The following is a 13,322-nucleotide window of genomic DNA, read 5'->3' on the forward strand; positions in this document are numbered from 1 at the left end:
TGATGCCTGTCCCGAACTGTAATGGGGAACGTAGCTCTTATGACGAGAAAAAAAACAAGTAAACTTCAACATTCTGTCCTTTTTAGGGTGTTTTGGTTAGTTTAGATGACTTTGGTCTGTGTTGAGTTCATATTTCAGTCAAACCGCACCAGAGTTCGTTTGGAAGCGGACCGAGACCCATCTTTTCCACGGTCTTAGTCCGCTTGTTTGATGCACCAGGGTTCGGATGGCAGCGTTCACACTTGTTCAAATGAACCGCACAAACAGAACCGCACCAGAGTTCGTTTTAATCGAACCAAACATGCCAAGTGTGAACACACCCTTTGAATTATTAGGAATGAATAATGCATTTGTGACTATAGAGTGCAACAGTCTGGTTCCAGAAGTAAAAATTCCATTCGCTTTCTCCAAAGGGGAATTGATTTTGAAAGTTAACTTACAAACTTTTACAGACAGACCCACTGTGAGCTACGAGGTTGCTAATTGTAGTATTTGCTTTTGTTGAAGCCACTAGCCTGCATTATTTCAATTTGTTTTTTTAAAAGGTTTTGTTTAACAGCGGGAATTCTGGTGGAAAAAATACATTATCTATGATTTTGAAGAGAAATCTCTAATCTCAAAAGAACTCTTCAGTGCCAGCCCACTCCCATGAAGCACTGCGAATGACGGATGCATGTAGTTTTATATTTCTCCATCATTTTTGGGGATTGGGATTGTAGACCTTTCCCTCGTTAAAGCCGTTAAGTACACAGTGTTGTACTGTTGTCTTTTTGTCTGATTTTCAATTAAATTTTTTGGCTTCAAATCAAAGTTTGTAATGTTGTGATTCACCTTGCAGCTGTTTGGTTTGGTTCATGGCTTATACCTTAACGGAGACTTTTTAAAATCCCTATGGGAAAAATGAATGGGAAAAATACCTTCGCTGAAAAAGTAGGCAGGCATTGTTGCACCCTATTAGTACTGGCCAATTTTATCAATCATACTTTTATCAATCATCAGTTTCAGTGTGAATCTGGACATCAATAGAATCAGATCATTTCAGGGCTTATTTATTTTTTACAATTTTACATTGTACATACAGTATGTTCAGCTATATATATATATATTTCTGCCCCAAACTCATGCCATTGGTTGAGACAACTTTGCTCAAACGTTTTGATAGTACCAGAGTGATTACACTTTTGGGTAAAATTTCTGATATTTATTTTGTATCTTACGTCAGTTATCTTACGTGACAAAAGTATGTCCCAGCTGAGCTATGCTTATCTAGACAGCCTTATGTTTATGATAATGCGAAGGTCTTATTATTATTGAGAAATGCGGTGAGGATACTGTGCATAGTGTGTGATTCTTTCTAGACGTGTTTAGAGCATAAGGTGTAATATTTATTAGCAGTTCTTGATGGTGCAATTATGGAGTGACCATGAATTGAATCCTAGATGGAAGCTGTGCAAAATATGACTGCCATACAATCTCCAATAGAATTACTGTGTGCATGTATTTTACGTATATACAGGGTTCTGCTGGGCTCAGGCGGCCCTCTCCACAGGACAGTGCATGTTAAAAACTAATAACTCCAATCCACCTCCAAAAATACAGCCAATGGCACAACAATTCCACCCAATTCCATCTTAATCCCCCACTGCATTTTATGTGGACATAATAGCCGAAAATAAATTGTGCATATCATTCAGCAAATGTGCATTGTTGTACTATTACTGGTATTATTATTTTAATCAATTCATTAATCAACTGTAGTATTATGTGGCCCTATGGAACACATGCATTTCGGGAAAGGCTGATCCTCTCCTTGCATGACTCCCATTAAAAACCGCCTGTGGAGACAGTTTAGGAAATGTAATATTACAGCAATATTGACTTCCGATGCAACAGACACAATCTTGGGCCTCCAGGCAAGGGGAAATTAAAGTGATGGCATAGCACAGTGAAATGGCCCTATTTCCCCCATTCTGAATGGGGTAATGAGGGTTTAGGCGTCTTCATTAAACATCTGTTAAGGAAATATTACTGCACGTCTTTAAATGGTGCCATTGGTCATGCTGAGTTGTAGAATATGAGGCCTGTAGTGCATGGAGATGTTTAAAGAAGCATTCCAGGTTAAATACAGCTTAAGCTCAATCAAAAGCATCTATATAAAAAAAGCAGTTTATATAAAAACAAGTTTATGGCAATGCAGTTTTAATGGGTCTTTGGGGTGATCATAACAGTTTAAAAGCCGAAATATATGGACATTGATTTTGATAATACATTTGTGAATTATTCAGTAATTTTTTCTTTAATTAAAAAAATAATTGACCTATAAAGTTGTGGCAAAAAATGGCAAAAAAATTTACATTTTGTTATTTTTAATGCTTATTCTGCCGTTGTACAACTGCCACTAAACAGGGCCATAGACTTCTACTATAAGTGCATTACTGAATGCTTGTTTGTTATTTCAAACTAACTGACAAGTTCATATTATTGTCAGTGGTACTCGACAGCAGCTGTCAATAGGGTTTAAGTTGTAAGGGTTTTCCTTCATATTTAAAGATATCAAGGTTCTTGGCAAGAAAAACAAAGGGTGGGTGTCACAGCTAAAGAGGAAATATATTTACCAAAAAACGAATGGCTGCAAACCAGAGCGTTTTAGAGATTAGACTGGCTAATAAAGCATATGCTTAAGCTGCCAGGAGCTCTTGTTTCTGGGTCGGTGATTTACCTGACAACAGAGGTATGCTGGAGGGGGCAGCCAAGGGACGTGGGAAATGACAGCGTTTTTTTCTTAGTCTTAAACAGAAACAAATACACAGACAAACATATTGAGCTTAAGTTATGAAATCCACATTGTGTAAGTATCAATATGGCAGAGAACAAAATATTGAACATCAGAACATTAAAATACTGTCATCATTTACTCACCTTCACGTCGTTACGAACATCTATGACTTTTTTTCTTCAGTGGAACATAAACATTTTTTTTTGTTGTTAAAAAATGTGACTAAACCTTGGTTAGCAACATTCTTCAAAATATCGTTTTGTATGTTCCACAAAAAAAGAAAGTCAAACCGGTTTGGAACAACATGAGGGTGAGTAAATAACAACAGAATTTTAATTTTGGTTACTAACCCTTTAAATGCTCATATTTGCATATGCTGTCACATTCTAACACAGGTACTGCTCTCACAAAGCCACCATCTTGCTAATAAACACAGCTCACCATAGAGAGCCATGGGGTGACTACGAGCGAGTCGAGGGTCCAGTGAGGAAAGCACTGTCATGACCATATGGTAAAGTGCCTTATATGGACACAAAAGCACCAGGACAGGTGGGCACTGGAGCCCAGTCAGCTGAGCTGGACCCGTCTGCTCTTGGCTGGTGTGTACCCTCACAGGTGTGGTGGACCCGGGACTGAGGAGGATGGGTGAAGTCACCTTCTGCGGCCACACGGCCTCTTCTATTACGTAATCAACATCATGAACGTACAGTAAAAGGCTAAGCAATCAAAATGTTTTCTTAGTAGTAGAGCTGCACGATTCTGGATAAATTAAGAATCAGGATTTTTTTTGTTTCAAACTGAGATCACGATTCTCCCATGATTCTGAACAGAAAACTAAACAAAAAACGTAATTTACTAGAGGTTCTGACAAAATGAATGATTCAATGACTCACTCAATCTTCACTTGTTTCATCAATAGATGAATCAGCGTTTTTGAACGAATCTCTTGAATGAATGATTCAATGACAAATACATTTGTTTAAAAGTCTTACTTTTAAGTCTTAAGTTTTACTTTCAAAAGTGGATTTGCTCTATTTTGACGGCTACCGCAGACATCAGTGTTTATATCCTAGTACTTCTGTGATAATATGAATATTTGTAACACAGAAATAACAATACTGTGTGGTTGAAAAGACTGTTTGTAAAGCCGTTTCATACTTATACATGACAACTGCTCTCCTTGTCAAAGGTTTCATAGATACAGGGAAATCGTTGTCATTTAGGGATGAGATTGCGTAGATGTTTGAATCGAGATCGCAATCTTTTAACGATTAATTGCGCAGCTCTATTAGTGGTAGATTGATATAGATTTTTTGATGGCTGATGATGATACCAAGATCTTAGAGAGCAGGGTGGCCAATATAAAGCCAATATATATAATCAAAATTAAAGTACTGCTCCCAACACAATGGCCAACAGAGAAACTTATCGGCCAATGCCGATAACTAAACTAAAGAAATTTAAACATTGGCCGATATATCGGCATTCGCGATCTATCTATCTATCTATCTATCTATCTATCTATCTATCTATCATGTTGAGTGCACCACAAACCAATAAAATGAAAATAAAATAAACAAAATAAAAATAGTTAAAAGATTGTCAACTACTTAAAGGTTTCTTAAAAACTTCTTTTTTTTTTCAATTTATCACCCTGACATATTTTACTTTTATAGCCTACTTTTTTTTATATATATATAAATTAATAAATCCAGACAAAAAAATTGCATAATGTCATTGACCCACACACTGCACAATAAAGTCAGGAAAGAATATTACGCAAGAATGTAACAAGCAACAACAAAACAGGCATTCAAGCCTTTATGCTCTGAAATTCCTCAAATCTAAATATGTCAGATAAAGTATAGGGCACAGAATGGTGAGTCTCAGAGTGGTGTTGGGTGCCAGGGTAGCAGCCTGGGGACAGGCCTGTCCGGTAGTGTTCCTACTGGGAGTGGCACGCCACCTCAGCATTACCACTGGGCACGGGCGAAGCACCTAAGGACCCCAATGCCAACCCAGAAGGGAGTCCCAGACTGTGCCGGAAGCTCTGAAACCCCTAAAACACTCCCTCCTCCTAGTCCTGGCATCTCAAGCCTGCCAGCTATTGCTCTGAGCCCAACAGACATGCATGAGTCCAAACCTCAGCCTAAGCCCGGACAGATAACCATCAAAACCTATTACGCTTATGTTTTCAATTGAAAACATAGATTATATACTGAAACTTAAGAGCTAAGAGTGTTTGTGTGTGCATATGCAACCAAATCCCCACTGCCATCAGCCACAGGAGGAAGATGGGTTGCGGGGTTGTGGGGGCCAAAGGAAATGACTTTTTTGGTTGTTGTAATCCAAAATTGGATCTAAATCCTTTGAGGCTTAAAAGCAGAGGTTGCATTGGACATGTAACCGCAGCCAAATCTCTGGGCAGCTTGGCTCGCAAACCCAGCTGAGTGAGGGCATGCGTTTGCAAAAGTCAGATATTAAAATTCATGCAGCAGCTACTGCCTGTTTAGACCCATTTTTCTGCTGACTGAACTCCAAGTCTAGGATGGCAGTTAATGTCGGGGCATTTTAACTTGATCTCAAAATAATGGTAAAAAGGCATTGCATGCTAATTTTTATATAGAAAATAAATGTACATTTATATTGTCGCTAGTGGCAATCTCAGTAAAAATATCACTCGCATATTAATATTTTTGGTCACAAGTGCGACCGTTTTAGGCGCAGTCTGAAGCCTTGCAATATAATATTCAACTTACATATTATATGAATATGCAAAATAAAGTCAACCTGGAATGCTTTACAATTTACAATGCATATTATAGGTGAAATGCATTCCCTCTGAAACTGCTAAAAACCCTGAGCATCACGTGCTCTTTGAGTATGTGTAGTAGAATATTAACAGAAGAGAGTCCCGCTCCTCATTCATGGTAGCTATTGATGTATTTCTTTGGTCTGATGGTCTGAGGCCCTGTTTACACCTGGTATTAAGATGCGTTTTGGTCGATCGGATCACAAGTGGACGACGCTAAATACAGGTGTAAACGGGGTGTAAAACGTTTTGAGCTTGTCCACTTTCGGCCACTTCCAGACGTAGTTGAAAAGGCATTCAACTGGATTTCATAGTGCTTTCATAGTGTTAATGCTCATGTGGTCGAATGTGTTCGAACAGCCACAAAAGGCCATCTACTCTCCGCCTACTGATCTAATGCGTAAACATTATGGGAAGCACGCTAGCCAGACAGGATTTAAACTTTGTCGGCTGAAGACCCAAGTTTGGTTTGAAGACGAAAAACGGACAAAGCTCAATGTTCTCTCACCATTCCTGATTTCTAACACACACTCATAGCGTTCGGTGTGGTCTAGCGGCTGTCAGAGCAGAAACGAAAGCTGCTGTTCTCTGTATGTTTTTCCGTCGTCTCCATATGTAAATTGTGCCAGTTTATTTTGTCCATTAGATTTAAAGATCTGAAAAAAACACATACATTTACCCACCCATACACCCTCTTCCTCGAAGAAACCAGGACAGAAGTGGTTGAAAGTGAACAAAAGAGACGGATTAAAACACCAGTTGTAAACGGAAATGTCTCCCTTGTCTACTTGTGATCCAATCGACCAACTCATCTTAATACCAGGTGTAAACAGGGCCATGAGAGTGGCCTACCTGCAGACAGTGAAGCAGAGGGCTCCACTAGCCCCGGCCCCAAAGACAGCACACAGGACATTGACACTGTGAGCCGGAGAACTGAGAGGCAGCAGTGAGAGCAGCAGAGAAGACAACATGGTGAAGAGAGGGTATCCTGGAGGATGGGCCACCTGTGGGGGAAAACACAACTGTAAACTCACTCACAGAACATTCTGATAACAGCAACACAATTTAAAGAATCCCCCCCCCCCCACACACACACACACACACCACCAGCATACAGTTCAGCTTTCAAAGGCAGACCTTACTTTTGCGGGTTACAGCGTCACACTGTCCTCCCCCTCCCTTAAAGCCTGATCTCCTGTCTCCTTGCCTTCCCAGCAATTAGGCACTAAGTCCCCTAAGGAGCGATAAGGACTAGAGCTATTAAAGGCTGTCTCACTCCTACTGGCCTGATAACACACACAGGCACAGCAGGCTGAGAAACACTGCACACTAGAGCAAAAAGCAAGGAAACGTCTCTGAGAAGAGGTTGTTTGAGGGATGGATTGAAAATTCGGTGGACAAGTGGGTGTCTAAAAGCTAGTGTGAGTTCAAGATCAAAGCAGGGAAGAGGGCCCCGTTCAACTGATCCCTCTAAACAATTTCGTAAGGCTGAAGTCGTTGTCAGTCAGATTTGTGGGACTGTGATAAGTGTTGGGGAGTAACTAACTAAAAGTAACTTAAACTTAAAAGTAACAACTATATATTATTGACACATAAATAAAAATTCAAACCCAGTGTACCTTGTGTTCACAAACATGGATTTAATGACTAGTACAGGGGTGGTGGACCCCAAGGGGGCTGCAGGAAGGTTCTAGGGGGTCTACAAAACTTAAAGATATAGAAAAAAGTAACATAAAAATGTAACATAAAAAAAACTCCAGGGTTCTTCTGATGTCCAATCTGGGAATTCAATTGGGACCTGCTTAATTTGTGGGTGAAAGGTTCTGTCTGGAGCACAAAAAACATTTCCCGAACGAAATATTCATAATATTTAATATTCACTGAACTTAATATGAATACGAAATGAAATGTACAAAAACATTTTGTGATCCAGACAGACACTCATCCATAAAACAGGCAGATATAAAAAGAGAAAAAAGTCAGAAGTGTAAGATGTAAACTCTCTAACCCTAACCCTAAAAAATCTCAGTCAGATTTGCGAGATGTTCAATGCAAGACAAATTTAAAATTGCAATAAATAAATTGTTGTTTTATAAACACAAATTCACACAACTCAAAAAAAAGCTGAGAATTACGAGTTGTTAACTCAAATATACTTTATTTCTTACAATTCCATATTTATATCTCATAATTTTAAGGAACTGGGTCCCTTACAAGGGGATTGTTATATTTGGGGGTCCGTAGAGTTACAGATGGAACCCCTGGATGACATCAACTATTGGTCGACTACTAAAAATGGGTAGTCGTGCAGAACCTACTCTCTCGTATTAAGCATGGAGTAATCAAATTAATTTTTGTGAATTGATTCGTTTGTATAATTAATTGAACTGAAAATCCTTGCATATAATATGATATTGTTAGCTACTTAGCTTGTCAACTGACTTTAGTTGAGTGACTTTAAATTATGAGTAGAATCGATTGTAAAGTAGCTTCCCCAACACTGCCAAATGCCTGAAAATAAAGTAAAGATGCTAATTCAATATGAGGAAAGAACGGACAGCTTGAAGACAAGAAAGAGAGGTCAAGGCAGAGAAGAACAGAGAGGCTTGGAAGGGGGCACAAAGACAGGACAAAAGAAAGAGAGAGACAGTATGGCAAACAGATGGCAGGGGCGAGAAGGGCACGCTTGGAAGTGCCAGCAAGGTGTGCGTGACTGCGCAAGTGACGTGTGAGGTGTGTGGCAGAAATGCCTGCACTGGTGCCACAAGAGGCCGACGGCGTGGAAAGCAACGTCGGGTCTGGAAGCGCGGGTGGCATGGTGGAAAAAGGCGAAATGCACGGTAGGGGGCAGTCCTGCTACGAGGAGTGTAAAGGAGAAAAGATCCACGGCTCCAGGGAGCAGGAAGGGAGGGCCGGCGGCCTGTGGCCCGGAGAGAGCCCTCCGACCCTGGGGAGAGCCGCAGACAGGCAGGCCACACGGACAGAGGGAGGGATTACTGGCATAGTGACACCGCCACTGACTCCCTAAAAGGATCGCGACGGCGTAATAAACTTTATTAAATAATAAAACTTATTATAACTGTTAACCCGATTTAGTTCATTCTTTGCGGCTTACACACGCGCACACACGCATGCACAAAAAGGAGAGGGGTTGAGTATAATAAGCCTTATACCGTACATAAGGCGAAGCTTACAAAAGCCATCGCCTAACCATTCAGTCTAATTGGATTTGAAGAACAGGGTTGCAAATTATAGCATTCTCTAGTCCTAACTTAGTCAAAAAAAGAAGTGCATAGAAAAGAAGAGAGGATAAAAAAACCTGTGGCCTGAAAAGTAAATTAATCATCTTTCTTCTCCCCCCATACTTAATTAAACTTCCTTAATGCTTATAAGAGTTAATGAGTGGATTGATTAAACAATGCAGCTAATGCTTACCCCCAGTTCACAAGCAGCAGTGATCAGCTCTCCTGTGGTAGAAAAACAGAGAGGGAAATTAATGTAAACCCAATAATTATTATTAAGAGACAAGTCCGCTCCTGAAAGTTTTCCCAAATCAAATACTTGCACTGGGTTTTGCATTAATTTGCCCGGATCAAAACCTGCAAAATCTTCCCAGTGTGACATTTCCTAAGCGACACGCTCATTCTCTTCCATCGCACACGGCTCCCCTGATCCCCGAGCAGACAGACGCACACATACACAGGCAAATCTATTCACTCTTCCCATATTCTGTGACTCGAGATGCATGTGCAGAGCCCCATCCGTCGGACGTAAACGCCTGTGAGTCCCTCTGTGCAGAGCCACACGCATACAAAAAGCTCCCTTTAAAACTCTACGAGTGACTGTGGTGTTTTTAAGAGCTTCTGTGTTTCCACTCACAACCATTATTCACACATATCCTATAAACCATCAACATATTATAAACCTATGACTCATTCAGGGTTCCCACACTTTTTGACCAATCAGTTTCCAGGACCTTTCCAGGCGTTGATTACCAGACAGATTGTTCAGTGTATTTCTGGATGTATGTTACCTGAATTAATAGATTTTACAGATTATATTTATTAGAGTAGCCTACAAATGTCTCTATTAAGACCCTTCAAAAATTTGCCTTGATCTTTTGACATATAAGAGGTGTTTGTACCATTAAAACATCCTGCAAGTATCAGCTTGTTTCGATATTGTGGGATCTGTGACGTCACACGGGCAAATACATTTTCATTCTCGGATCTTTGAGTCTCATTCAGCAAAATGAACAAATCTCAGCAGAATTTCAGCAGAATATAATTGAAATGTCACAGCCCCATAGGCTGAAGCTATGTAGTCTGTGCAGAAATTATTAGTTCACCTCCCGAGTCTTTGGGTCTGAGTCCTTCGTTCATCATGAATTATGGAAAGGAAAATCGAAAGGTTAGGGAAATTAATCAATTGTTAGAAATTTGGGGCCAGAACTGCATCACTTTACTACCCTGGAAATCCAGAGTTCTCGCAAGAGCACAATTTGAATTTGCTTAGCAAGTTACTCTGGCATTGAGTAATGATGCTCATTAAATATGCCCTTGTATCTGAGCTGCACCAATCACATCGGGTTATCTGATATAGGCGGGCCAGAGGCGAGATGACGACAGCGCTGTGACGTCGAAGTCATTAGTAAACATTGCAAGATGGCTATGGATGAACACCAGTTGTTTGAAACGGCTTTGGCCGCTACAATGAACGAGTTAGACTTGGCTTTTTATCTAAAAGAGGAACAGAAGACGGTGCTCAAATCGTTCCTTTGCAAGAAGGACGTTTTTGCTGTTTTGCCGACCGAATACGTAAAGAGTCTAATCTACTAGTTAGCTCCGCTGGTAGCTAAGCGTATGGGGCTCTGGATATGTCACCCTGTGTATTGTTGTGATTGGTCGTAGTGTTATCCAATTGCGTGCAGTGTTTTCAAATACATGCTAGGTGCCGCCCCTCGAGTTGGGCGATTTTCATTACTCAATGCCAGACCTTTAATCTTCCGGATTTGGGTCTGGATTTCCTGGCTATCACTATACTGTAAGAGTAAAAAAAGAAAAACTAACACCACGCTTGATTGTAGGGAAGATTGGGAATTATAAACTAATTTCAGTATACAATACGGATTTCAAGTCACGTGACAAAAGAACGAACGACTCAGACCCGAAGACTTTAGAGGTGAACTAATCATTCCTCTTTCCAGTACAGAACCTATGGGATGTTGCGCATGCACGGTCAACACAAAATGAACGAATCACTCTCTGAGACAACTCGTTTTCCCTTAGTCATATTAAAGATTCTTTCAAACTGAATCAATCGTTCATGACTGACCCATCACAAGAACCCATAAAGGATCCCAGTGTCAGGAACAAGTGGATGGTTTATTTTCAATGCCGTCATGGATCGCGTCAAAGGATGTTTGCTCTGAGAATTTGACTGCAGATTGTTTTGCAAACGAGGCACAGTGTGATAGAAAGTTTACAGAGAAACTTTTCTTGACAGATGAAGCAGTCAGCTGTGTTAGACCTGACAGCGGCTACACCGAAAACCGTATATTTCATAATGCTTTGTCTGTAAATTACGGTTTTATATAATGTTTTCAGAACACTTAATCGCGTGCAATAGCGAGTGGGCGTTGATAAGGTTTCATATGCAATGACGTTAGCCAATCATAACAGCGGCCGTTTACTAACAAGCATTAAAGGAGCCGCCCCTTAAAAACTGATCATTTCAGACAGAGGCTCATACTTGTTTCAGAACAAGGGTTGAAAAAAAGGTTTTGACACACACACACACACATATATACATATATATATATATATATATATATATATATATTTTTTTTTTTTTTTTTTTTTTTTTTTTTTTTTGCAAAAAAACTTTATCAACATTATTAGTGATAGTGAACTTCAAGGAACATATTAAAATGATTTTTAAAAATCCATGCCATGACCCCTTTAACAGACAGACTAACTGGCCATTGAACTCTGGATTACGACCCACCAATTGAGAATCAAATTCAAAACCATTTTACATTTATATTTATTTCAAATATATTATTAATTAATTAATTATATTTAAATAAATGTATTTACATTTACACTGCCACTAAACTTTTTTTTAAAGAAATTTATACTTTTATTCACAGAGGGTGCATTAAATTAAAAAAGTGACAATAAAGACATTTCTATTTCTAATAAATGCTGTTCTTTTGAACTTTCTATTTATCAAAGAGTCCTGAAATAAACGCAGTCTTGGTGAGTATAAGCGACTTCTTTCAAAAATATTAAAAAATCTTACAGACTCTGTAAGTACTGTGTATCCATGACTTAGAAGGGGACTTAGAAATGACTTAGAAATTAACATTTTAAAATTCATAGGCTGAGATGTTTGTAGGTTTTCCATGGCTGTGGAAACCCTGCTCATTACAGTATCGATACAGAGAGGTTTAGGAGTGGAAAGGGTAGCAGTTTCAAGACTTCAAAACCAAAATCTAGAAATCTACAAACCAAAAAAAAAACCTGTTTTTAAACTTCAGTTCAGAGATTAATGGGCAAAAAGTCCTTTCGCCAACTAATCCCAAATGTTTTTGCCCTGTTGTATAAATCTAAGCAATGCTGTCTGACGCAATACTTGTCTAAACACTGTAAAATCCTATAATCTGTGCTCTCTGATGCAATGTGAAATGTTCAGTGCATCACAAAATTTTGAAATTGTTAGCTGGCACTTCCTACGTATCACTAGCGGTCGTCTGTTTTCGTTGTCATGTTGGAAGTCCTCTATCTGTAGGTGCAGACCCCTCACACTTCAGCGGCTGAATTTCCTCTGCTTTCACAGTCTCATTTAGAATAGAAATAAATACACGCGCGGTGAGGCCAGGTCTACCGCATTTCAAAGCATGTGGATCTCCCTGTAATCAAAATTTCTCATGTTATGCATCACAATTTCATTCATGGCAGTGCAGTGCTGTGTCTAGACCCCAAAAGAGAGCCCAGTCCCATGGAGGGAGGGCTAAACAGAGAAAGGGGGTACAGATGCAGTTGAGCGCAGGACAGCGGCGGAAGGAGCGACGTGTCTCTGTGATAGGCACCCACAGCAGCCTTTCCCCCCCCATAATCCCCATCATTTCCACACTCGCATTCCTAGACAACAGCGGTCCCGCGGGGCGCCCGCTCAGCCTCTCCGGGGCGCAGCACACGTAAAGGGATTAGGACTGCGAGACGGAGACCTGGAGAATTTCTGCCGAGCATTCAGCTGGCGCTATCACACCAGCATCCTGCAATGTCCCTAAACGCCACGCTTAAGGGGTTGGCTGTTTTTTCTCTCTCCGTAAGCCCCAAACAGCTTCTTGCCCCCCCCCCCCGAAAGCCTCCAAAAGCCACCCTGCCCGTGCACATGCTGTAAAGAAGCTTGTCGTTTGCTCTCTCCCCCCCCCCAGAAGAAAAACATTTATTTTTGTATCCAATTAGTGAATCTGGCTGTCTATAGGACAACTTTTTAAAAAGCATTGTGCAAGAGTGCATTCATGGGTCAATGGCAAAAAAAAAAAAGAGTGTATAAATAAAACACAAATCTAGTTTAAAACACACGCCAAGTTCTTACAAATGTAATTTGTATTCTTGCTGGCTTCATATGGTTTTGAAAATGTTTTATACATTTAAATAAAAATAATACAAAAATTAAAGCTGCAAGCAGCCATGAAAAGGGCCCTCGCCCCCTGCCACCGCCTTT

General features: G+C 40.1%; 1 protein-coding gene across 1 annotated transcript in view; it reads right to left on the reverse strand.

Moving 5' to 3' along the window:
• tmem260 (transmembrane protein 260) overlaps positions 1-13,322 on the reverse strand; it is a 41,026-nt gene that overhangs the window by 20,797 nt on the left and 6,907 nt on the right. Inside the window, exons 2-3 of the mRNA XM_084097100.1 lie at positions 9,024-9,055; positions 6,441-6,592 (exon numbers count right to left, since the gene is read on the reverse strand). Coding sequence (XP_083953226.1) covers positions 6,441-6,592; positions 9,024-9,055 — 184 coding nt within the window. The remainder of the gene's footprint in view (positions 1-6,440; positions 6,593-9,023; positions 9,056-13,322) is intronic.

This window comes from Abramis brama (assembly GCF_963993115.1).
Source record: "Abramis brama genome assembly, chromosome: 21".
NCBI classification, from domain to species: Eukaryota; Metazoa; Chordata; class Actinopteri; order Cypriniformes; family Leuciscidae; genus Abramis; species Abramis brama.